The sequence below is a fragment of the Pseudonaja textilis genome, chromosome 3 (assembly GCF_049901715.1).
Source record: "Pseudonaja textilis isolate UNSWEBS1 chromosome 3, rPseTex1.2, whole genome shotgun sequence".
NCBI lineage: Eukaryota > Metazoa > Chordata > Lepidosauria > Squamata > Elapidae > Pseudonaja > Pseudonaja textilis.
In genome coordinates, this window is record NC_141992.1 from 3523619 (window position 1) to 3548991 (window position 25373).

At 49.6% G+C, this 25373-nt stretch overlaps 2 protein-coding genes across 3 annotated transcripts in view; one reads left to right on the forward strand and one right to left on the reverse strand.

Annotated features, from left to right (window-relative positions):
• RBCK1 (RANBP2-type and C3HC4-type zinc finger containing 1) overlaps window positions 1–6777 on the forward strand; it is a 36336-nt gene extending 29559 nt beyond the window's left edge. For both annotated transcript variants that reach the window (XM_087928806.1, XM_087928805.1), the window contains 5 exons: window positions 707–818; window positions 1659–1838; window positions 3397–3495; window positions 5283–5426; window positions 5858–6777. In XM_087928806.1, the coding sequence (XP_087784932.1) occupies window positions 707–818; window positions 1659–1838; window positions 3397–3495; window positions 5283–5426; window positions 5858–5938 (616 nt within the window). In that variant the 3' untranslated portion in view covers window positions 5939–6777. The remainder of the gene's footprint in view (window positions 1–706; window positions 819–1658; window positions 1839–3396; window positions 3496–5282; window positions 5427–5857) is intronic.
• Window positions 6778–8632: 1855 nt separating this feature from the next.
• TBC1D20 (TBC1 domain family member 20) overlaps window positions 8633–25373 on the reverse strand; it is a 35765-nt gene continuing 19024 nt past the window's right edge. The window contains exons 4-8 of the mRNA XM_087928807.1: window positions 21562–21748; window positions 19045–19146; window positions 16501–16642; window positions 13553–13737; window positions 8633–11654 (exon numbers count right to left, since the gene is read on the reverse strand). Coding sequence (XP_087784933.1) covers window positions 11396–11654; window positions 13553–13737; window positions 16501–16642; window positions 19045–19146; window positions 21562–21748 — 875 coding nt within the window. The 3' untranslated portion in view covers window positions 8633–11395. The remainder of the gene's footprint in view (window positions 11655–13552; window positions 13738–16500; window positions 16643–19044; window positions 19147–21561; window positions 21749–25373) is intronic.

A 25373-nucleotide genomic window follows, 5' to 3' on the forward strand; every position in this document is an offset into this window, starting at 1 on the left:
TGGGGTCTTTGGTGCTCTCTGAATTGTTCATTCATTGTTTTCTTGTAGACATTTCATTACCAAATTAGGTAATATCATCAGTGCTAGAAGAGAGTGGGGTTTGCAAAGAGGAGGAGGAGGAGGAGGAGGAGGAGGAGGAGGAGGAGGAGGAGGAGGAGGAGGAAGACTGTAGGGTCCTTGGTGCTCTCTGAGCTTGGCTGTTTTCTTGCAGATCTTTCATGACCCAGCTAGCTAACATCATCAGTGCTGGAAGGGTGTGAGGGTGTGGGATTTGTGGAGAGGAGGAGGAGGAGGAGGAGGAGGACTGTAGGGTCTTCGGTGATCTCTGAGCTTGGCTGTTTTCTTGCAGACATCTCATAACCAAACTAGGTAACATCATCAGTAGTAGAAGGGAGTGGGGTTTGCAGAGAAGAGGAGGAGGAAGTGGAGCAGACAACGACTATGAGGTCTTTGGTCCTTGCCGAGTTGTTCGTTGTTTTCTTGCAGACGTCTCATTACCAAACTCGGTAACATCATCCGTGCTAGCAGCATCAAGCTCAGAGAACCCCAGGGACCCCCACGGTTCAATCCTCAGCTAGGGATAGATCCTCTCCTATAAAGTGTCCAAGGGTGCCAGAGTTCTTCGTGGCCACACCCGAGTTGGGCGGAAGTTCTCGGCGCGGTTCCGTTTGATGATGCTCTCGGTTCTTCCTCCCTGCCTCCTCAGGGACTGCTTGAGGGGAACCATCCTGAACAGCCCAGAACCAGAGGTCAAGTGCCCCTACATAGACGACAACTACTCCTGCCCTTGGCAGCTGCTGGACCGCGAGATCAAAGCGGTGAGTATCCAGGTGGGGGCCTCCACACCGGCCCCCACTTCCAGTCTTTTAACGGGCCTCGTGGCTGCCCCAGTATAGAAGAGCTGAGGTTTCCGGCACCACTCCCAACACCCAAGTGCTGAAGGGTGCTGGGATGTGTAGTTTAGCATCGCCTTCTGGGCCACGTCGCTTGGAGAACGTACAGGTAAGTCCTTGACTTGCAACGGTTCAGATGGATGGATGGATGAGGGAACCATTTTGTCCAATTCTTAAGATCGGCGAGGGTGAACCTATGACACGCAGGCCGCAGGGGGCACACAGAGCCGTTTGTGTGGGCACGTGAGCTCCAGCCAAACTTACCTGCGCTGCGCAGGTGCGCGCCTCCCAGCTGATTTTTTGGCCCTTTTGAGGAAATACCAGAAGTGCCAAAATGGGCCCCGTTTTTCGGCCTCCAAAGGCTGCAGAAGCTTCCCACAAGCCCCCGGGAGGGTGAGAACGGCCTCCCTCGGGCTCCAGAGGCTGAAAATGGGCCAGTATTTCCGGAAGACCTGTTTTTCGGCCTCCCGAGGCTGCAGAGGCTTCCCTCCAGCCTTCGGGAGGCGTAAAAAGGCCTCAAACATACCGAAAATCAGTTGGGAGGTGTGCGCATGCACAGTGCAGGTAAAGGGGTGTGTGGGGGGGGGTCATGCACGCATGAGCAGGGGGGGGGGTCATTGCATTGTGGGTGCCGGTATTTGCACGCTTTTGGCATACTACAAGAAAATGGTTTGCCATCACTGTCTTCTTTCTGTCTGTCTGTCTGTCTATCCATCCTATATCAATTAGCTAACTTCTCTAAAGCCGTCTCCGTTTCATCCGTAGTTATTAACGGAGGAAGAATACCAGCACTTTCTGGACTTGGGGATGTCCATCGCTGAGAATCGCAGCCGGTCGAGTTTCCACTGCAAAACGACGGACTGCCGGGGTTGGTGTTTTTACGAAGACGATGTGAACGAGTTCTACTGCCCGGTCTGCCACAAACCCAACTGCTTGCTGTGTCAGGTGAGTTATTGTCCCAGCTTTGAACACCGCATCAGTCCTATATGTTTGAGTTAGTAAAGTTTTACACTTAGGCAAGAAAAGCCAAATGTACAGAGACAAGTTAGGCCTGTGATGGCGAACCTATGGCACGTGTGTCACAGGTGGCACGCAGAGCCATTGGTGCTGGCACGCAAGCCGCAGGGAAACTTACCTCACTACACATGCTTGTGCCTCACAGCTGATTTTCAGCCGGTTTGAGGCCTTTTTTGGCCTGCCAAAGGCCTGCAAAAAGCCCCTGCAGGCTTTGCAGGACAAATAATAGGCCCGTTTCATCACTTCCTGTAATACCGGAAATGATGAAATGGGCCTATTATATGGCCTGCAAAGCCTGCAGAGGCTTTTTTCAAGCCTATGGGAGGCCCCCAAAGACCTCAAACTGGCCGAAAATCAGCTGTGAGGCACAGTGCAGGTAACGGGGTGGCGGGGGGGCATTGCACACGTATGTGCAGGGGGCATGCACACATTGCCTTTTGGGCACAGGAGCCCAAAAAGGTTAGCCACCACTAGGTTAGGTGAAACTTGGCTCAATTGCAGCACCGTGAGAGGGATTTTGGAGTCCGTCAGGGGTGGGATTCTCCCAGCGTAATTACCGGTTCACTACTCGCACGCTTCGCGATTGACCTCCACATAGAACCGGTCCACTTTGCCAGAAAGTTTGGAACCGCTGCCCTACGGGGTGGATAACTGGCAGGGCTGTGTGTAAGGGAAGGTCGACTCAAGCTGACTGTTGTAGCCTGTCGGCCGCTGACGTAATCAGAGGCGGAGGAGCAGGAGACAGGGTCAGCATCAAGGCAACCTGGGAGCTCTGAGGGGGAAGAGGAGCTGGCAGAGAGAGAGAGAGAGGGTGGGAGGGAGAGAGAGAGAGAGGAGCCTGGGCTGCCCGTCAGCCCTCAGATGGAGAGTCAACAGCCTCCAGGTCTGGAGGTGGCTGATGAGGAAGAGGAGGAACAGCCGGGTCCAGTGCCTGATGCATAGATGCACAGAAGGCAGAGGAGAGGAGAGCAGTGGAAATCTATGGGCCGGTCCTTGGGACAGGAGAGCCAGGTCTGGAGGAGGCTGATGAGGAAGAGGAGGAACAGCTGGGTCCAGTGCCTGACAAACAGATGCACAGAAGGCAGAGGAGAGGAGAGCAGTGGAAATTTATGGGCCGGTCCTTGGGACGGAAGAGCCAGGTCTGGAGGTGGCTGATGAGGAAGAGGAGGAACAGCCGGGTCCAGTGCCCGATGCATAGATACGCAGAAGGCAGAGGAGAGGAGAGCAAATGGAAATCTATGGGCCAGTCCTCGGGACGGAAGCTCTGGGGATAAAAAGCCAGGGGGCAGAGATGAATAGGTTGTGGCAGACAACTATTCATCTCCCGGCCAGACGGCGGTGAGAGAGGAACTTTTTGCCGGGGCTCCTAATAAAGGAATCTTTTGAGTTCACTTCAGAGGGTTTGTCGTGTTTGGGGAGCTGAGTGAAAACACCAACCTTGGCTGTGGATGATGGATCAGGGTCCAAGTCGTGTTTTCCTCCGCAGGCTATTCACGAAAACATGAACTGCAAGGAATATCAGGACGATCTCCAGACACGCGCGCAGAATGACCACGCTGCCCAACAGACCACAGAGGTGTTGCTGGTGAGAAGGGCCATTTTATTACCGAATAAAGGAGTTTATAGGGGCGCCCAGCTCGTGGCAACTCCGGATGGCTTAAGAAATACACACACACACACAAAAACCCCGTAAGAAACTCCCGCTGGTGACGACAATCAAACCCACCACTGCAGGGCTCCGTAGCCTCCAGGGGTTCCCGGAGCCACCGGCAAAACCAGATCTCTGGGGGGCTTTTGGAAGAGCGCTGAGATGGGGGGAGGCCAATTTTATTTCTGCAGGGATGGTGTTCCACAGGGAGGGAGACACCAGAGGGAAGGCCATTCTTCTTGGTCCCACCAGGTGGACCTCCTTAGCAGAGAGGGCACCTGTATCTGCCTGCCTTCCTGCCTACCTACCTATCTATATCTCATCTATCATCTATCTGCCTGCCTATCTATCTCATCTATCATCTATCTCTATATCTCATCTATCATCTATCTCTATATCTCATCTATCATCTATCTCTATATCTCATCTATCATCTATCTCTATATCTCATCTATCATCTATCTCTATATCTCATCTATCATCTGCCTGCCTATCTATCTCATCTATCATCTCTCTATATCTCATCTATCATCTATCTCTATATCTCATCTATCATCTATCTCTATATCTCATCTATCATCTATCTGCCTGCCTATCTATCTCATCTATCATCTATCTCTATATCTCATCTATCTGCCTGCCTGCCTGCCTATCTATATCTCATCTATCATCTATCTCTATATCTCATCTATCTGCCTACCTACCTATCTATATCTCATCTATCATCTATATCATGTCATCTATATCTATCTTCTATATCATCTCTCTCATGTCGCCCTATCATCTCTCAATCATCATCTGCCTCATCTCTCTAATCCTCAATCATCTCTATCTACCTCCCTATAATATATCAATCATATAACTACCTACCTACCATCCTGTCTGTTGGTCCACCCATACATCCGTCTATCTATATCATCTCTCTCTCCCCATTTATCTATCTAATATCTCTCTCTCTTTATATATATTATCTCTGTCTCGCTCCCTTATTTAGGAAGAAATATACCTAATAGTTCTCGCTCCTCCTTTTCCCCCCACAACAACAGCCCTGTGAGGTGGGTTGGCCTGAGAAAGAGAAACTGGCCCAAAGTCACCCAGTTGGCTTTCCTGCCTAAGGCGGGACTAGAGCTCCCCGTCTCCTGGTGATTGGCCCAAAGTCACCCAGTGGGTTTTCATGCCTAAGGTGGGACTAGAACTCCCAGTCTCCTGGTGATTGGCCCAGTCACCCAGTTGGTTTTCATGCCTAAGGCGGGACTAGAACTCACAGTCTCCTGGTGATTGGCCCAAAGTCACCCAGTGGGTTTTCATGCCTAAGGCGGGGCTAGAACTCACCGTCTCCTGGTGATTGGCCCAAAGTCACCCAGTTGGCTTTCCTGCCTAAGGCGGGACTATAACTCACCGTCTCCTGGTGATTGGCCCAGTCACCCAGTTGGTTTTCCTGCCTAAGGCGGGACTAGAACTCACCGTCTCCTGGTGATTGGCCCAGTCACCCTGTGGGTTTTCATGCCTAAGGTGGGACTAGAACCCCCAGTCTCTTGGTGATTGGCCCAGTCACCCAGTTGCCTTTCATGCCTAAAGTGGGACTAGAACTCACCGTCTCCTGATTCCTAGCCAGGGTGCCTCAACCACTGGACAAAACTCCCGTCTGTAAACCTTTTCCCCTCCCGCCCAGTGCTACTAGGAAGAGTTGTGGACGTTTTGAACGGTTCTGCTCCCTTTTTCAGAGGCTGGTCAGGGATGGGGAGGCCATGTACTGTCCCACCTGCAGGATCATCGTGCAGAAGAAGGACGGCTGCGACTGGATCCGATGCACCGTCTGCCACACGGAGATTTGCTGGGTGACCAAAGGACCTCGCTGGGGGCCAGCTGTACGTATTGACAGAGGGTAGTAACTCGTGTGTGTGTAATTTTATTTATTTTGGTCTTTTAATGACCCCCGTAATCCCTTACCTGACTGGAATCTGGGCAACCGAACGGAGCTGGGTGTTTACTGGCTGGATACCTTTCCTGTTGCCGATGAGGAGTTTTTGCTCAGCAGATATATTCTCATTCTGCCCAGAGAGAGAGAAATACCTGCCGCTACCTAGGATCAGAATTCATAGCCTTCTGTGAGGCGAGAACTCCACCTTGCACCTGTGTGTGTGTGTGTGTAATTTTATGTATCCTACATTTTTGCAGAGGGTTGGATTAGAACAGGATTTATTTCAACTTTGCTGGCTGGGGTGGGGTGGGGTGGGATTCTGGGAGACGATCTTGCACCCCCTCCCCTTTCACGCTCCGTGTTTCTTTCCCCCTTCAGGGCTTGGGCGACATCAGTGGCGGCTGCCGTTGCAAAGTCAACGGTGTCTCCTGCCATCCGAATTGCCAGAACTGCCATTGATGGCGGGAGAGCCCTGAAAATCGGACTTTTTGCAGACACGATGGGACCCTTCGCTTGCAGACGAGGGGGATGGAATCCTGGACGATGGAAGGAGGGGACTTTTCGGACAATTGCACGGGTCTTCTGTTGCACGACCAGTTCCTTCCCACGTCCGTCTTGGGACAACTCTCCTGTCGACCGAGGTGGTGACGGAGCCAAGAAGATCTCCAGCCTCAAGAGTTGGTTGAAGGGGGCATCTTTTCGTCGTCCCACCCGTGTCGGTTGGGCCTAGAACTTGACCTGTGGGTTGGTTTCGCTCTAGATGTTCTGCTTCGTCTTTCTCAAAAACAGCGGTGCTCGTTTGATTGTTCTTCGCGTCTTTCTGCACACATAACATGATCTGGTCCATATTTCAAGCTCGGATCGCCGTTGACCTTACCGGAATCTTGCCACTCATTGCACTCCAACCAGACTTTTGAGTTGTGGTTTTGATTTACGCAATGAACCACAATATTCTCCTTTTACTGGTATTACGGAGCTGGGGCAGCTTGGCCTGCCTTCCAGTTTTTACTTGCTTTGCTTCTTTTAGGTCACTTCGGTGATTTTTCAGGCCAAATCAGGATCAGATGGAGCTTTGCGGGTTTTTTTGGGGGGGGGGGTCACCTCTCCTGTTCCCTGCCCCACCCTTAAATCTAGTTTCTGAAATTTAAGATAAACAGCGGCACAGGATTTTTTTTTTAGGGAATGTGAAAAGCCTGCCGAACGGATCTTCAACGCGATGGACGTCATGATTTCCCCGAGATAAGGATTCTGTAGCATACGGAGGGTTGGGAATTAAAGAGGCGGAATCGCTAAAAATACCTCTCTTGCTCTTTTTTTTTTAAATAAAAAATAAAAAATAATGCACCATTTTAGGAATTTATTACTTGGGAATTGTATGAGGTGATATCATCTATGGAGATTCCCCATCCGCCCAGTCCTGGTTGTCCCAAAGGTCTTTTTTCAAGAGGCAACTGGAGTTTCTTGACTTTTCATAAATAGTAGAATAGAATCACAGAATTGGAAGGGACCTTGGAGGTCTTCTAGTCCAACCCCCTGCCTAGGCAGGAAAGCCTACACCACTTCAGGCAAATGGTTGTCCAACATCTTTTTTAAAAACTTCCATTGCTGGAGCATTCCCAACTTCTGGAGGCAGGCAGTTCCACTGGTTAATTGTCTTCGCTGTCAGGAAATGTCTCCTAATTCTAGGTTGCTTCCCTCTTTGATCAGTTCCCATTCTTATTTCTTCTTCTGCCTTCTGGTGATTCGGAAAAGAGCTGGTGGCACCCTTTCAAATATTGGCAATGTTGCTATCGTGCCTCCGCACGTCCTTCTTTTCATTAAACGAGACCTACCGAATTCCAGCAAAAGGCCGTTTTGCAAAGGCTGAGAACCAGCGGCAACAGTAGCGTGTCTCAAACTGGGCAGCTTTTAAAAGATCCGCGGACTTCCAACTCTCAGAATTCCCCAGCCAGGCCTGCAATCCTCCATGGCTGGCTGGGGAATTCTGGGAGTTGGAGTCTCCTCCCCCCACCCACAACTGAAACTGGGCGAGATTGGGGCACCCTTGACTTAAAGGGCTCCGTTGGGGGCTTTTCCGTTCTCACCCCTGGATAGTTTCCTTCCCTTCCCTGAGAAGAGCCGCGGCTCCCTCTTTCACAGCCGCCCTGAACCCGGGCTGGGCTGGGCTGAGCTGCCCTGGGACCGTTTCAAGGAGGCCTTGAAATGGGAGAATCTGCTCCAAAAGGGGACAGCTCGCCACGGCCAATTCCCCACGGCCAGGTTGTTGCAGGACAACTCGCCAAAGGGTAGGATAAAAATAGAATAACAAGAGTTGGGAGGGACCTTGGAGGTCTTCTAGTCCAGCCCATTGTGAACGATCGAAGCCATGCCTTTTATGCGAAGAGAATTAAGCACTTGATTAAGAAAACAAATAGGCCATTTTCGGGGTAGACATTATAAGGGATTGGATCACCGCTTTGGGGAAGGGAAAAGGGAGGGGTGGTGGAGGAGACTGCATTTGGGGTGGGTTTTTTTTTTGAGATTACAAAGAGCTCAAATTGATATCAGGGGAAAAGCATCTTCTTGGATTTCAGATTAACAGAGTTGGAAGGGACCTTGTAGGTCATCTAGTCCAACCCCCTGCCCATGCAGGAGACCCTACCCGCTTTCTGACAGATGGCTGTCCAGCCTTTTCTTGAAAGCCTCCAGGGATGAAGCTCCCACAACTTCTGTTCCATGGGTTGACGGTTCTCCCTGTCAGTAAATGTCTCCTCGTTTCCAGGTTGAATCTCTCCTTGATCAGTTTCCATCCATTATTCCTTGTCTGGCCTTCGGATGCTTTGGAAAATAGACTGACCTCTTTCCTCCTCTCTGGGGCAGCCCCTCAAATATTGGAAGATGCTCTCCTGTCTCCCCTAGTCCTTTTCGTTCTATAGGATAATTCGCCGCAAGCCAATTTCAACCATTCCATCAAACCATTTAAAGTAACTCTTTAAACGGTTTTTGAATCTTTTCGTTCCCATTTCATTTTGTTCCTTCCTTGGGCATCATCTCTGGAATGGTTCTGTCCCGCCGTTTCTTTAATATTAGTGTAATCCTATTCCCCGGGGGCCAGCTGTTGTGGACGCATTCTAGCCCACGCAGAGCAAGGAAAGGGGGGGGGAACAGCCCACCTTGATTTAAAGAGCTCCGGCACCATCTTTGCAAACAGCTTTTAGTAAGTTAGTAGCGCATTTATTTAATGTACACACTTACAAGCCCTGTACAAATCTACAAGTTACATACGTACACGAGTATACAGAAGAGCTACACCGCCCAGGATGCGCAACCGAAGGGCTGTTGCAATCCACCTTTTTTTTCTACGCTGAATTCAGCCTCTTTTGAGTTACCTGTCTGCCCACAGAGGGGTGAAAGTTAAGCTGGGTGAGATGCCCCGCATCGGTGGGCACGCTAGTTTTGTGGGTTTCCAGGGTCACCGCTGTTGTGTTCGCAAGTCTCAGATTGTGTGAAGTGGAAGGGTGCCCTCGGTTGGCATTTTAAGGCGAACGCTCTCTGTTCCTTCATTCGTGAGAACTCGCAAGGAAACAACGTCTGTTCCCCACTTCCCACCAGCAATGGGGGTCCCGTTTAATCCACCGGTGGGGCAGACCCGTTCCTCATCAAATCTGTCCTTTCCTCTCCGACAGAAGTGCAAATAACCAGCAAAATAACCAGGCCAATTTTTCTAGACTGCAGTGCAAACTTCAGATTATTTCTAAGGAGTTTTCACTCCCGTTCGCCCCTCGATAATGCTCGTTTTCTATGGATAGGACTCCGGGTGGAAGGAAAAGACTTGAGCCTTCACACAATCCACCCAAAAAATCAGGGTTGTAAAAGATTCTGCTGACCGACGCTGAACTGAGGACCTTGCTCTGTGTATATGATGTCCCTTAAGGGGTTGTGTGCCAGTGCAGCTGTCTACTGTCCCTGCCACATTCTTGATTTTCCTTGTCCGAATTTGTACTTTTTTGATGGACGAATATAAAATAATTAAAATGAAGTGCTTGAGACGGGTTCTTGAGAAACACGATGAAGCGGAATTTCTCTTTCGGATCGCTGTGTATTTCCTGTGGTTCGAAAGCGACGTTTAGGGGCTCAAATTTTCCTAGGCTAACGGAAGAAAATTCCTCCAACAAGAGACATTTAGAGTAACCACCCCAAAAAGTGAGAGAGCACTTCTCCTGCCTTAGTTAATTCTCCCAACAAAAGGCTGTTCTTTTAGTAAATCATTTTTGTAAAGTGCTTTTTAGAAGAAGAAGAAGAAAAAAAAGAAGTCAAGGGTTTCTTGGCCATCTTTGTCGGCCTCGAGTGTTCATGTCCCCTTTTGCCACTGATGCTCCGATGGCACCATAATACCATGCCCGCTTCTTATGATATGACACGGGGTTTTAGATCCAATCTGTTGGGAGAAAGTCTACCTATGCTCCCACTCCGCCTTCGGGGGGATGGCACAGTCCCAAAACCCATTCTCAAAAATGTTGGGTGACCCAGTGGTCCGGTTCTGCCTAGAAGCACCTGAACAACAACTCTCAAGGCAGAGCACAGGCTGAAGTCCAACCAGCTTTCTTGGGTTAAACTGGTCTTCAGAACCACGCAAGCGCGATCCAACCCCGTGGAGAAAGGCACGGACCTTAGGGCAACAGCCCCTGAGCTCGTCCGGAAGAGAGAAGGCCCACAAGGATGTGAGAAGGACCATGTCCTGGTTGCTTCTTCACCAGGAGAAGCCAAAAGTCTCACCCCAGAAGAGAATTCAATGCAACGGTTTTGAAAAGAAAAACACGCCGAGGTGAAGTCTAGATGCTCTCAGGGGCTGCATCGTGATGTTTTCTGGAAGCTGTGGCTTCTGAAGGACATCTTGAGTTCAGGACACGGCAGGACTCGTCAGCTGTCCACCTCGATGTCCAGCTGTCCAGCCCGACTCTTGGATCGATGCCATGTTCAAAGGTGGCAAAAGCGAGCAGTCCTTGGCTCGGCTTTCGAGAGGACTGGCAAGCCCGGTTCTTAGGAGGTTTCCGTTGGGTCACTTCCAAGCGAGCCAAGACCGCGTCTTTTCAAAGGTAGCGAAGGTTGGGGTAAGGACACTTGTGAGTAGAGGCTTTTGTAGTGGGGCGATTATGCATTAAGCGATCCTCCTTGTTGAGAATTCTCCATGCAGGGGAAAAAGAAAAGTTTTTATTTTTTATTTTTTTTTTTTGTCAGGGAAGGCTTTCTGGGTATCGCCCTCCAAACTGCGTGATCTGGATCGATATTTTTAAATTTTATTTTTGGCTTGGATGGCAACGGATCAGTTTGAAGAGGATCTATTCTAAGGGCATCCGACCTGGGCAACTTTTAAGGTCTGTGGACTTCCCAGAATTCTTAAAAGTCTCAAACGAGTCTTAAAAGTTGCCAAGTTGCTGATCTATTCTGTGCATTTAACGAAAACCTCTTTTCCTGCGGATTCCGGCTGACACGAAATATCGGAATATCGAAACGGGAATCCAGTCTTGCTGCTGGCAACCGCTGAGATACTTAACTATCTCCTTCCCTTTTTGGTAAGACGGATAATCGAATTGGCTTGGAGGAAGGGAGAAGTTCTCAAGATCCCAAGCTACGTCTCTCCTTCGGATAAAAAGCACAGGAACCCCCATCGTTTTTAGCCCAAAGGGGCGCGCCGAGACTTCCTTCTCTGTTTGTCAGGCAGCAGGGGGAGGAAAGAAGGGGTCTTGCCCCTTAGCTGGTCGGGAGACATTGAGACCACCCAAACCTGTAGCAGCCCAAGGCAGCGGTCCCTTCTCCGCGCCCCAAGGTTGCTTACAGTAGGGAGCGGATTCGGAGCTGCGGGCCTCCAAACTCGGCTCGTCTTCCGCTGAGAGGAGAGAGAGAAAGAGAGAGGACATTCCTTCTGTCCGTCAGCCTTTAGGGGAAGATCTGGAGTTCGAATTTGGGAGCCCACTCGAGGGCGCTCTTGACCACCGCCACGGCGGCCGCCCCCAACGCCACCGTCAGCCCCATCACGGCCAGCTTGACGAAGCGGTTGGTCCTGGGTTTGGTCGTTAAGAGGGACTTGGCTCTCTCTTCCGCCCGGAGTTGTTCTCGGAAGCGCTGACGGAGGATGGTGTCCGGCTGTTGCTGGGATGAAGCCAGCTCGAAGTCTTTGAAGGTGGAAACCGCCGTTCTGCCGGGGGAAGGAGAGAAAAGAAAAAAAGAAGGGGAGGAACTTCAGTTGTGAAATACCCTGTTTCTTCGAAAATACAACCTTACCCTGAAAGTAAGCCCTAGCTTGATTTTTTTTTACATATGCGCCCAAAATAAGCCCTAAGATCCCACCCACTCCAGAGTGGATGGGTGAAAATGAAGCTAGGATGAGGATGGAGGGTAGAACTGCCCTACTACTTACCTTTGGACAGGTGTGGCCAGGCCTCGCACCCCCCGACACCTGCCTAGCCGGCCCATTTCTTCTGCAACCGGCAAGGCTGGCCAGGCTTTCCTGAAGGCCTCTGGAGCTGAGAACAAAGCTCTGGATCGATCCAAAGGTCTGTTATCTGCTGCAGAGGCCTTCGGGAAAGCCTTGCTGGACGCAGAAGAAATTCCTGAAGGCCTCTGACAGCGAAAAGGAAGCCAGGGGTGACGCATGCAAGTGAGGTTGGTCAGCAGATGACTTCCCCCCAAAATAAGACCTGGTGCCTTTTTCGATGGCATAATAATAATAATAATAATAATAATAATAATAATAATAATAATAGTAGTAGTAGTAGAAGAAGAAGACGGGGTCTTATTTTTGAGGAAACCGGGTACAGCTTGTGTTTCTGTCTCATCTGTGAGCACGAGGTGAGAGTCCAAGTTTTCAAAGGAATATAAATAAACGGACAGGACCAGGAACGAGAGAGTTAAATTCCTTTGACTGGAGGAATCCTTGGCAGTCTTCCAAAAGCTGCCTGCCAAGTCCGATAACAAGACAAAACCATAAATCAAGAAGCAAACGCCACACGGAGAGTCTGCCCAAGCTGCTATCACGAATAAACAAGTTGTCCCGAACGAGGATTCCGAGCTAACACGCCCTCTTTTATTTCTTGAGGGGCGTGTCACTCCTTCGAGTCAGTTTCTGATTTGACCTTTCCTTTTACGTTGCATTTCCCGCTTCTGCCTGCGTCTTTGCCTCGCATCAAACCAGCATTCCTCGGCTTGATCCTCAGCCGAGGACTCCGGCATGCTCTCCTGATTATCTGCCGACACCTGAGGCACAACCAGGGAGGAAGGTCCCGGGGAGGAAGATGATTCCGAATCCTCCAGCAACGCAGGCTCAAACCTCAGAGTCAAGTCCTCCTCTTCCTCCTGGCTCAAGTCTGTGTCTTCCAGCAAAGCAGGCTCAAATCTCGAAGCCAAATCCCTCTCTCCCTCATTTCTTAAGTCTGTATTTTCTAACGAGGCAGGTTCAGACCTCCGAGTCACAACAGCTTGTGGACTTCAACTCCCAGAATTCCTCCTCCAGTCATGCTAGCCGAGGAATTCTGGGAAGTCGACATCCACGTGTTTTAAAGCTGTCGAGGTTGAAGACCCTGGAGATACAGGAACTGAATGCCACAAAGGTCTTGGCAGGGATGGTGGCATGGACAATCGGGGGAGTGGGGGGGCTGCAAATTTTTTAACAACTGGTTCTCTGGCTGGGGAGGCGTGGCCAGTTGGTCACGTGACTGGGTGGGTGATGTCACTCATCACATCCAGCCCCGCCTCCCGGCCACTCGCCTCCAAGGAAGAGGTTAGGCTCAGCCGGTTGGGGCTAATCCCACCGCTGCCTGGCCCCACCCTTGCTTATTTTTCGGGCTGTTTTCAGGCCATTTTTTTGGGCTGGGAAAACGGCCCGGGGAAACAACCCCCAAATTAGGCAGGGGAGGGGTTGGCCAGCGGTGGGATATGCCGGTTTGCCGAACTGTGCCTAATCTTAACAACCGGTCCACCCGAACCGGTGTGAACCGGACGCAGCCATCTCTGGGTGTGGAGTCGGTCGGGCCCAAAACAAAACAAAACACACACACACACACACACACACACACAGGGAAGGAGGCCTCTCCTCACCTCTCAGCTTCCTGCTGGGCAGCTTCCTGGGCCAGCTTTGAAGGCGGGAATTGCACGAAGAGGTCGCCGGCCCGACTGATGAGAGTCTCGTAAGGGAGATCCTGCGGGATCTGCGAGAGCAGGTGATGGACGGAAGCCATGTCGCAGTCGCAGGCCAGAACCTCCGGGGCCCGATGGAGCACGATCTGCAAAGGGAAGACACAAAAGGAAGAACTCAGCTCGGCCCACTGGGCAGAGGGCCGACGTTTCTCCCCCCCCCCGACCGGTTTTGTGCGGATGAAGAGCCAAAGGCTCCCGTGAAGCCTTTCCGAAAAGGGAAGTCTTCCTTTGACTTAGATTGGGGGGGGGGGGAGAATTGTATACCACCACCCCTGATCAGTTGGAAGGTGTGTGTTATAAGGGAAGGGGAAAAGAAGGGAAGGAGAGGGGGAAATAATAGAGAACAAGAGGAGGGGAAGGAGGAAACGATTCTATAAAATTTGGGACCTTTTCTATCAATGGTTGGATGATAAAATACAATAATAGAATATTTGGAATGTTAGATAATAAGGAATATATAAAAAGATCTTTTTTCTTTTTTTTGTTTGTTATTTGATATCATATCTATAAAATGTTTCTAGGATAGATTTGGTATGACTAGATGATTTGTTATAAAATAAACTACGTAAATTATAGTTATCTCATCAAGTATGAACGAATAAAATTATAGTCCAATGTAATTTTTGATTGATAATACAAGTTATTATGTAATGTAACTGTAATTGAGACTACGAAATGGAGGCACGAAAACTGATAGACCAACCGACACACTGTTTGTATATATGTATGGAAGAGAGTTGATGTTTTTATGTTCTGTTTGTTTTGTTTGTTTTTAAAAAACCAATAAAATTGTTTTCAAAAAAAAAAGAAAAAAGAGGAGGGGAAAGAGGGAGGGAGGAAACAGGGAAAAGGAGAAGGAAGGGAGGAAAGGGAAGGAATGAGGAGAGAAGGGAGGAAAGGAAGGAAGGGAGGAAGGAAGGAATGAGGGAGAGAAGGGAGGAAAGGAAGGAAGGGAGGAAAGGAAGGAATGAGGGAGAGAAGGGAGGAAAGGAAGGAAGGGAGGAAAGGGAAGGAATGAGGGAGAGAAGGGAGGAAAGGAAGGAAGGAGAAAGGAAGGAATGAGGGAGAGAAGGGAGGAAAGGAAGGAAGGGAGAAAGGAAGGAATGAGGGAGAGAAGGGAGGAAAGGAAGGAAGGAGGAAAGGGAAGGAGAGGGAGAGAAGGGAGGAAAGGAAGGAAGGGAGGAAAGGGAAGGAATGAGGGAGAGAAGGGAGGAAAGGGAAGGAATGAGGGAGAGAAGGGAGGAAAGGAAGGAAGGGAGGAAAGGGAAGGAATGAGGGAGAGAAGGGAGGAAAGGAAGGAAGGGAGGAAAGGAAGGAATGAGGGAGAGAAGGAGGAAAGGGAAGGAATGAGGGAGAGAAGGGAGGAAAAGAAGGAAGGGAGGAAAGGGAAGGAATGAGGGAGAGAAGGGAGGAAAGGAAGGAAGGGAGAAACAGAAAAAAGGAGAGGGAGGATGGAGGGCAAGGGAGGGCGTGAAAGACGGGAAGGAAACAGGAAAGAGGGAGGGAAGAAAGGGAAGGAGGGAGGGAAGAAAGGGACAAAACAACAGGCAAAAGGGAGGAAGGGAAGGATGGAGGGATGAAAGAACAGTGGAGGAGGTGGAAAGGGAAGGGAAGAGATCTTGAGGATCTTGAGGAAGGTGGGAAGGAAGGAGAGAAAAATAGGGAAAATTGTAGAGCACCCTGATCAGTTGGAACTGGCATGTCTTAGAAGGGGAAAAGAAGGGAGGGGAGAAAAGAGTAACGGAGAACAAGAGGAGGGGAAGGAGGGAGGGAGGAAACAACAAAAAGGAGAGGGGGAAGGGAGGAAAGAAAGGAAGGGAGGAAACAGGAAAAAGGAGAGGGAGGAGGGAGGACAAGGGAAGGAGTGAAAGGGAGGAAGGAGGAAACGGGAAAGAGGAGGGAGCAAAGGTGGAACGGAGGAAAGGAAAAAGGAGAGAGAGGAGGGAGGGAGGAAAGGGAAAGGAGGGAGAGAAGGTGGAAGGGAGGAAAGGGAAAAGGAGAGGAGGGGAGGACAAGGGAAGGAGGAAAGCGAGGAAGGAAGCAGGAAAGAGGGAGGGAGGGAGGAGGGAAGGGAAGGAAGGAGGGAGGGAAGGAGGAAAAAACAGGAAAGCGAGGAAGGAAACAGGAAAGAGGGAGGGAGCAAAGGTGGAATGGAGGAAAGGAAAAAGGAGAGAGAGGAGGGAGGGAGGAAAGGGAAGAAAGGAGGGAGAGAAGGTGGAAGGGAGGAAAGGAAAAAGGAGAGGAAGGAGGGAGGACAAGGGAAGGAGTGAAAGCGAGGAAGGAAACGGGAATAGAGGGAGGGAGGAAAGGGAAGGAAGGAGGGAGGGAAGGGAGGAAAAAAACAGGAAAAAGGGAGGGAGGAAAGGGAAGGAGGGAGGGACGGAAGGATGGCAGAGGGGACCGAAACGAAAGGGAAGGAAGATCTTGAGGAAGGAGAGAAAAATAGGGAAAAGGAGAAAAAGGAGGAAAGGGAGGGAGGGAGGTGGAGGAGTTGGAAAGAGAAGGGAAGGGATTAGCCCCTACGGCAGGGGGGTCTCCAACCTTGGCTACTTTAAGCCTGGAGGACTTCAACTCCCAGCATTCTGGGCATTGGAGTCTGCAAAGCTGGCCGGGGAATTCTGGGAGTTGAAGTCCGCAAGTCAAGCGGCCGAGCCTGAAGACCCCTCGCCCTAAAAGAGAAACTCTCGGGTCAGATGCTATTATCGTCCTTATCCTCCTTGGGGGGCGGGGGGTGTGTGTCTCTGAGGGGCTCCTGGGTAACCCCTCTGGGGGTCCCCGCCCTTCGGAGGGTCTCCCCCTCCCTCCTCCTGCTCTTCCCCTCCCTGCTCAGCCCCCCAGCGGACACCCACCACGGCCGCGAAGTAGATGGGCATCAGCGGGTGGCAGGCGAGGAAGAAGTCGTATAACCGCACCACGTGCTTGAAGTCCGACAGGACGTGTCCGAACCAGGTGATCAGCCAGCTGAGGGCGAAGATGGTCCCCACCTCGGCTCTGGGGGGGAAGGCGGGGCGTTGTGGGGGGGAAGAGGGGGAAAAAAAAGAGGAGGGGAAAATGTAAACGTACGAAATACGAATATTGGTATCCACCCAGCAAACAGACCTTTCCCCCTTTTCTTCGGAGCTGCAGCCAAACAAATTCTTTGCCTTCCGAGGAAGCGCGAATGGAGGATTCCCGGCGTCTCCCACACCCACAAACTCAATCAGAATGGAGCTGGGAAGGGACCCCGAAGGTCTTCTAGTCCACCCCCCACTCAATTAGTCAGAATAGAGCTGGAAAGGGATCCTGAAGGTCTTCTAGTCCAGCCCCCTGCTCAATCAATCAGAATAGAGCTGGAAAGGGACTTTGGAGGTCTTCTAGTCCACCTCCCCTGCTCAATCAATCAGAATAGAGCTGGAAAGGGACTTTGGAGGTCTTCTAGTCCATCCCCGTGTTCAATCAATCAGAATAGAGCTGGAAAGGGACCCTGAAGGTCTTCTAGTCCATCTCCCGTGTTCAATCAGAATAGAGCTGGAAAGGGACCCTGAAGGTCTTCTAGTCCAGCCCCCTGCTCAAGCAATCAGAATGGAGCTGGAAAGGGACCCCGAAGGTCCTCTAGTCCATCCCCCGTGCTCAAGCAATCAGAATAGAGCTGGAAAGGGACCCTGAAGGTCTTCTAGTCCATCCCCCTGCTCAAGCAATCAGAATAGAGCTGGAAAGGGACCCCAAAGGTCTTCTAGTCCAGCCCCCTGCTCAAGCAATCAGAATAGAGCTGGAAAGGGACCCCAAAGGTCTTCTAGTCCAGCCCCCTGCTCAAGCAATCAGAATAGAGCTGGAAAGGGACCCTGAAGGTCTTCTAGTCCAGCCCCCGCTCAATCAATCAGAATAGAGCTGGAAAGGGACTTTGGAGGTCTTCTAGTCCATCCCCCATGTTCAATCAATCAGAATAGAGCTGGAAAGGGACCTGGAGGTCTTCTAGTCTATCCCCCCCACTCAAGCAGGAAACCCTAGACCAGGGATGGCTACCCTTTTTGTCATCGCGTGCCGAAAATGCGTTGGTGCGCGACAGGGTGTGCGCCTCCACCCATAATGCAATGCGCGCATGACCCACTCCCCCCACGCCCTGTTTTGGGCCTGAGTTAGGCCTCCCTGCAGCAAAAACTGGGTGGGGGGGGCTCTTTTTGCGCGTGCACACCCCCTGCGTTCCCCCTGCGCATGGGACATGCGTCTCCTGCATGTGACTGGCCTTGGCGCAGCAGAGAGCCCCCAAAAATCAGGCTGGCTGGCGGGAGGGGCGCATGCATGCGTGTTGGAGCTGAGCTGGGGCGAGTTTGTGTGGCCACAGAAAAGGGCTCTGCGTGCCGCCTGTGGCACACGTGCTCTCGGTTCCCCATCGCGGCCCTGGACCATTTTCAAACTGAAGTGGCTGTCCAGTCTCTCCTTCAAAACCTCCAGGCACCCACAACTTCTGGTGGCAAGCAGTTCCACTGGCTAATTGTCCTCACTGCGAGGAAGTTTCTCCTTCATTCCAGGTTGCTCCTACGCCTGGATTGAGTTTCCATCCGTTGTTCCTTCTCCTGCCTTCTGGTGCTTTGGAGAATAGCTTGACTCCTTCTTCTTTGGGGCAGCCCCTGAGATATTGGAAGGCTGCTCTCATGTCTCCCCTGGTCCTTTTCAATAAACTAGGCCCAGCCAGTTCCTGCAACCGTTCTTCATATTTACTTTATTTATTTATTTATTTTTATTTGTCGGTTGCTTACAAGATAATAGGGATAAGTATATCCATAGTTATGAATAAATGAAATCGGTAGATGTGAGAAAAATAAAAAGAAACAATAGGACAGGGACGGTAGGCACGATTGGTGCGCTTACGCACGCCCCCCTACAGACCTCTTAGGAAAGGGGTGAGGTCAATAGTAGACAGTCTAAGGTTAAAGTTTTGGGGGTTTGGGGAAGAAACTACAGAGTCAGGTAGAATATTCTAGACATTGACTGCTTCATTGCTGAAGTCGTATTTCCTGCAATCGAGTTTGGTGCGATTAACCTTGAGTTTGTATTTATTGTGTGCTCTTGTGTTGTTATAACTCAATCAATCGAAATACACGTGGAAGAAACCCTTGAGGTTTTCTAGTCCAACCCCCCGGTTCAAGCAGGGGACCTGATGCCATTTCAGACAAACGGTTTTCCAGCCTCTTCTTGAAAACCTCCCACAACTTCTAGAGGCAAGCAGTTCCACTGGTTAACCGTTCTCACCGTTCGGAAATTTCTCCCGATTACTTCTCCGCTTGGTTTGTTTCCATTTGTTGCTTCTTGTCCTGCCTTCGGGGGCTCCGGAGAACAGCTTGACCCCCTTGTTACAAAAGGCCTACCTGAACTTTTTTTTTTTAAAAAAAACAACACCTTAAAAATTACTTTACCTTTCCATGAAATCGTGGAGCTCTGGGTTCACTTGGTCTATGATGGGCATCAGGTAATTTAAAATATGTCTGGTGTTTTCCATGGTCGGGTCCATAAAATCCCTGCAGCCAAGAAAGGATTAAGCCAAGTTAGGAGGCCCACAAGAGTGAAGCGCACCCACACATATACACAAAACCACAAACGTCTTGCGTGTCACAGGACACGATGCAAGCGACGGCAGCTGCGATCTGAGAAACGTTTGCGTTTGATTAGGCTCCTCGAAGGACGTTTAGGAAAGGCTGACGGTTTGGCATTCTTGTCTAACATCCTGGAGCCATTTTGGGTGTGTTGTTGTGTTTTGGTTTAAACTTCAGGAGTTTGTTCGGGAGCGGGAAGTGTCATGCCCTTGTTGGAATCTGATTCTGAGGGGGAGATCGAGCAGTCGACAGGGAGTGGGAGTGTGGCTCTGGTGGCTGTGGAGGAAACTGGGGAAGGGCACAGGCCGGCTGGGCATTCAGAGGAAGACCCAGTGCCATCCTAGGGCACGCAGGGAAGAATGGAGAAAGGGAGCAACGTGGCTTACGGGGGAGAAAAGGGCCCTGATCCCTTTCATTAGTTGCAGCTGGGAGAACAGGATGTAAGTGGGTGTGTTTGCACACAGCTCCTTGCTGGAAGCAAAGCGTGCATTCTCTTCGCTTAACTGGGTTTTGACATCCTCCCAACTGTGGTTGCTGCGTTATCCTTTTGAAAGTCTGCAATTGATCATCCTGGCCTGTCGTGTTAATTCCTTCAGTGTGGTTTGTGTTGGTTGTTTTGATTTCTGATTATCTTTACTTTGGGTTCGGACTGCATTTCTGACCTTCGTAGACTGTTTTTTTTTTTTTTTTTTGAAGAGATCGATTTCCAGCTGAGGATAATTGGACATTGGGGCCCAAATTGGAGGCATTAAAGGGAATTTATCCTACTTTGGTGATTTTTGTTATTGTTGTGTCATGCCCTGGGCCGTCACAGGACGTTACAGTTAAAAGATGTGGGCAAGATGTGGGAAATAAGACACCCAAAACACGCCATGTAAAGTGTTTAGCTATGTTCTACGTCAGTGCCCAAAGCATGAGTGCGCAACCACCCCCAAATGCAATGTACGTGCAACCCCATCATGAATGTACCCGTCCTCCCACACATGCGTGGCAGAGACCAGCTGGGTTGATGGCTCGCGTGCCCGCAGGAATCCTTGGCTTACGACCACAAAGGGAGGCCAACATTTAAGTTGCTAAATGAGACATTTGTGAAGTGAGCTTTTTTTTTTACTGTTTTACGACCTTTCTTGCCGCAATTGTAAAGTGAATCACTGCGGTTGATAAGTGAGTCACCCAGTTGTTAAGTGAATCTGGCTTCCCTTCCCCCACCCCCCAATTGAGTTTAATCATCAGAAGGCCGCAAACGGGGTGTCACGTGACCCCGGGAAACACGGCGACCATCCTAAATATGAAACCAGGCGCCAAACTTCTGAATTTGTGCCACCTGATTGTGGGGAATGATGCAAAGGTTGGAACTGTGAAAAACGGTCGTAAGCCACTTCAGTGCCGCTGAAGTCCGGTTCCCCCACCATAGAGTCTTTTCCTAGCGGGGCATCCTTTTTCCTCTGCCAACCGGAAGTCCGGTTCTCCCACCATAGAGTCTTCTCCTAGCGCAGTGCATCCTTTTCCCTCTGCCAACTGGAAGTCCGGTTCCCCCACCATAGAGTCTCCTCCTAGCGCGGCATCCTTTTCCTCTGCCAACCGGAAGTCCGGTTCTCCCACCATAGAGTCTTCTCCTAGCGCGGCATCCTTTTCCCTCTGCCAACTGGAAGTCCGGTTCCCCCACCATAGAGTCTTCCCTAGCACAGTGTCCTTTTCCTCTGCCAACTGGAAGTCCGGTTCCCCCACCATAGAGTCTCCTCCTAGCGCAGCATCCTTTTCCCCTCTGCCAACCGGAAGTCTGGTTCCCCCACCATAGAGTCTCCTCCTGGCATGGCATAATTTTTCCTCTGCCAACCAGAAGTCCGGTTCCCCCACCATAGAGTCTCCTCCTAGCGCGGCATCCTTTTTCCTCTGCCAACCGGAAGTCCGGTTCCCCCACCATAGAGTCTCCTCCTAGCATAGCATCCTTTTTCCTCTACCTGTCCTAACCGAAAGCCTTGTCAATTGTGGAGCCAACTGGAAAAGCCACGCCTTGCCATAGAGTCTCTTCCTGGTGCGTCATGCTTCCCCTGCCCCCGAACCGGAAGCTCCTCTCAAAATTGCGGTGCAGACCAGCGACAGAGAGACGAAAGAGCCACATGCGGCTCCGGAGCTGCGGGTTGCCGACCCCTGTTCTAGACCCATAAACTGAACTACAGATACTTCAATAAATTAAAGCCGTGTTTCTCAACCTTGGCTGCTTGAAGAGGGGTGGACTTCAACTCCCAGAATTCCCTAGGCCGGCTGGAGAATTCTGGGAGTTGAAGCCCGCCCATCTTCAAGCCGGCAAGGTTGAGAAATGCTGGAGAATTCAAATACCTGAGGTGATGGGTTGAGAGTTTTTCCACCAGGGTGGCGGCCAGCCTCTCCCCTACCACGAGGAGGAAGGTGACCACAATGTCATGGTATCCCTGGTAATAATGGAGTTGCGTGTTGCGTTGCAGAACCTGGAGGATGCAGTCTATCAGCTCTTCCTGGAGGCTCTCCCTCTGCTCATCGGGCATGTCTGGAATGAAGGGAAGAGAGGAAAGGGGTTAGGAATCTGTCCACCGATTAGTTGGGTTGGCAATACATAAACCAACAATGTATGTTTGTCGCTTTAAGACAAAAATCACTGTACTGATTTATACTATATTCCGACTGGGTGAACTGTTAAACGTCTATGACTTGGACTGTTTATTGGACTGTGCTATTTCTTAAAGTAAACTTTAACTCAATTTAGTGTATCTTCGTGTGGCTGAATAATTATTCATAACTACTCTCACAAATGCTTCCCTGTGCATATCCTTGTTATTCTGTACACATCATAACAAAAGAGGGAAGGAGTGAACGAAGCAACCGCAGAAGAAACGATGCTTATCTGAATCCTAGTCTCACAATCCAGGAGAGAAGCAAACTAGAACTAAGAAGAAATTTCCCGACAGTGAGAAAAAAAAATTAACCAGTGGAACAACTTGCCACCAGAAGCTGTGAATGGTCCAACATTGGAAGTTTTTTAAGAAGAGATTGGGCAACCATTTTGTCTGGAATGGTCTTCCTGCTTGAGCAGTTGGGTTGGACTAAAAGACCTTCCGAGGTCCGTCTCCCCCCCGCCAGTTCTGTTATTCAGTTCTATTCTAAAGACCCACCAAGCTAGGATGGATGATCTACAGGTAGTCCTTGAGTTGCAACTGTTCATTTAGGGACTGTTCAAACTTACAACCTTATTCACGTCCTCACAAACTGAGCCAGGTTCGCACCAGCTGCAGCGATTCACTTCACAACTTGGGTGGTATGAAAGGCTGTAAAAACGGAGGGCAAAACCCACTGAACAAGCGGTCTCGCTTAGCAGGAGAAATGTTGAGACTGGCCAGCACGTCGCGACGTGGAGCTCAAAGCAACCCAATATCCCCATTGGCTGAGAGCACCAGGCGGATCCCCTGGGAAAAGATCGACTTGTTCTGAGCCGCTTGGGGGGTTGCTATAGCCACAAGATGGCAAGCCCTGGGTTGAAGCTGGGGAAGGGAAGGATCCTAGATGGGGAGTTCTTGAAGTAGACCGCCATTTGCCAAAAACAAACAGACATATAGGTTCCCCGGCCACTTGGCATCACTCTGCTGAACACTGAATTCCCACAGCCCTGTCTTCGTTTCTCACCTTCTCCTTTCTCCTGCTATCTTCTCCTATGGGTTGGTCATGATTTATCACTTGCTGTTGGTTATCTTATAATTTATTTTCTCTCTCTGATCAGTTTGTTGTTTGTATGTATATTAAGAGCTTCTACGCCAGAGACAAACCCCTTGTGTGTCTGATCACACTTGGCAAATAAAGAATTCTATTCCCGATTAACTATAGCACATAAAAATAAAGAGTCTTCAACATTTTATGATAATTGGAACTCGTGGTATAATTGGTTATTTCAGAGATAAACTGCTTAATGAACAATGGGTAATTTAAGCATAGATACTGATAAGATCTGTGTATTTAAATTAAGGTAGGAGAATTGGATCTTGCAGACTGTCAAAAAGGATATCTGTCTGTTTTTAAATGTATTTTCTTTTCTCTTCCGTTTCTTTGTTTCTTTCTTTCTTTTATATCTCTTTTTCTCTTCTTTTTTCGGTTCGTAAGACCGAGTGTTTTTTTTTCCTTTTGTATATGTAATGTCGATATGTTTTTAATTGTAAATTCAATAAAATTTATTTTTTTAAAAAAAGAATTCTATTCCCATTCCCATCCCGATTCCATTCCATGTTTTCTATTTAATTCTACTCTGTTTTGTTCTTGTCCTTTTTTCTTATTTCTATTTCTATTCTCTACTAGCTGGATAGCTGTGCTTTGCTCAGGTCACAAAACTATGGGATCAGGCTTAGTTTTGGGGGAGGAAAATAAGGGGAGGGAGGGAGGGAATTTCTGCCTCGGCCTACCAGCATCCATCGGTATTCATCTGGCTGGAGTCCTCTCGGTGTGTGAGAGAGTTGAGGGCTGTCTGGAAACTGAAACAGTATTTGCTGTGTGAGCAAGGAGACAGACAGCAAGGAGCCTGGGCGTGGCTTAGCTCAACTGTTCTGTACTAAAGCTGCTTGGTGCTGTGAAACTGAAACTCCTCTGCTTGTGTTTTGCGTTTGGAAATTTCTTTTTTTCAGGTGGGGAGGGGGGGTAGAACTCCTTAGCATCAGAGCGTGTTAATAATAATAATATAGGAAATACTCTAAATGCTCTGATGGTCGTTTCGAAAAATCCTTTCTTAGTGAGCCCCTAGAAGCCAAGAGGAACATAGGTGCCAAATTTCAAGTTTGTAGGCTTAACGGTTCTGGAGATTTTGCGATGATGTGTGAGGGGTATTTCACTTTTATATATATATATAGAAGATTAATTCAGCCTGGCAATTATGGTCCTAAAGTCAGGACTTATTGGTTTCTTTTGTATTTTAATCTTCTGAATAAATAAGAAAGAAAATCGATGGAATAAGTTGTGACAGTCGGGAGTGGATCAACATGTGGCCGGAGCCAATTTTACAACCTGTTTTGTGGCAGCTGTTAAGCAAACGTAGCCGTCGTTAAGCCATGGTTTATCTATGGGGTGCGTTTGGCAACGGGTCATAAATAGCTTTTTGGGAACGTGTCGTATAGATAGTCCTCGACTTACAACGACAATCGAGCCCCAAATGTCCGTTGATAACCAAGACAGTTAAATGGGTTTTGTCCCGTTTTACGAACTTCCTTGCCACGGTGGTTAAGGGAATCACGGCAATTGTTCTGTGAGTAACACAGTTTGTTAAGTGAATCAGGCTTCCCCAGAAGGTTGCTGGTCCGAAGGTCCCAAAAGGGGATCATGTGACACTGCAACCGTCAAAAATGTGAGTCAGTTGCCAAGCGTCAGAATTTCGACCACATGACCGCGGGGGGGATGCTGCAAACGGTCGTTAAGTGTGATCTACGAAGGGGCTTCGTAACTTTGAACAGTCATACCAGCAAATGGTTGAACGTTGAGGGTGCCCTGAATTCAAGGAGTTGCTAAGCAGCCGGTTATAACTCAAGGACTCCCTCTAATAGGAGAACATCCAACTCTCCTTGTTTTGTAGCAAAGAAAACCTTGGGAAGGACTCAAGGATTAACACAACCACATAAGGAACAGCAGACTGTTGCAGAAATGTACAGGTAATCCTCGAGTTACGACCACAATCGAGCCCCAAATTTCGGCTGCTAAGTGAAACATTTGTCAAGTTGAGTTTTCTGCCATTTTTACGACCTTCCTGTTCTGACTTAGACCTTCCCAAGATCCTGAAGCTGACTCCTCATCCGGATAAAACCCCTTTTATTTAGGTTCAAGGAATTCCTCTCCAGCAAAGAGCCTTTCAAGAGATCTCACAACCACAGACCTTGATCAGGCTGGGAGAGTTGCCAGGCCGATAGCTCCCAAACGCCACGCTGTAGCAGCAATGACTTGGCAAGGAGTCAGGAATAGATCTTCACCTGAATGAATTGAACTAATTGTCTCCTGCAAAGCCCCACTCCTCTTTCACTCCTCTTTTATTCCCTATAGGAGGGGCTATTCACCGTCCACCTGAGCTTTTACTCCCAAGTCAGCCCTTGTTCCTTAGCTGTTCCCTTCATCTGGCAGCTCTGTGCATGCGCACACTGGGAACAGGCTCC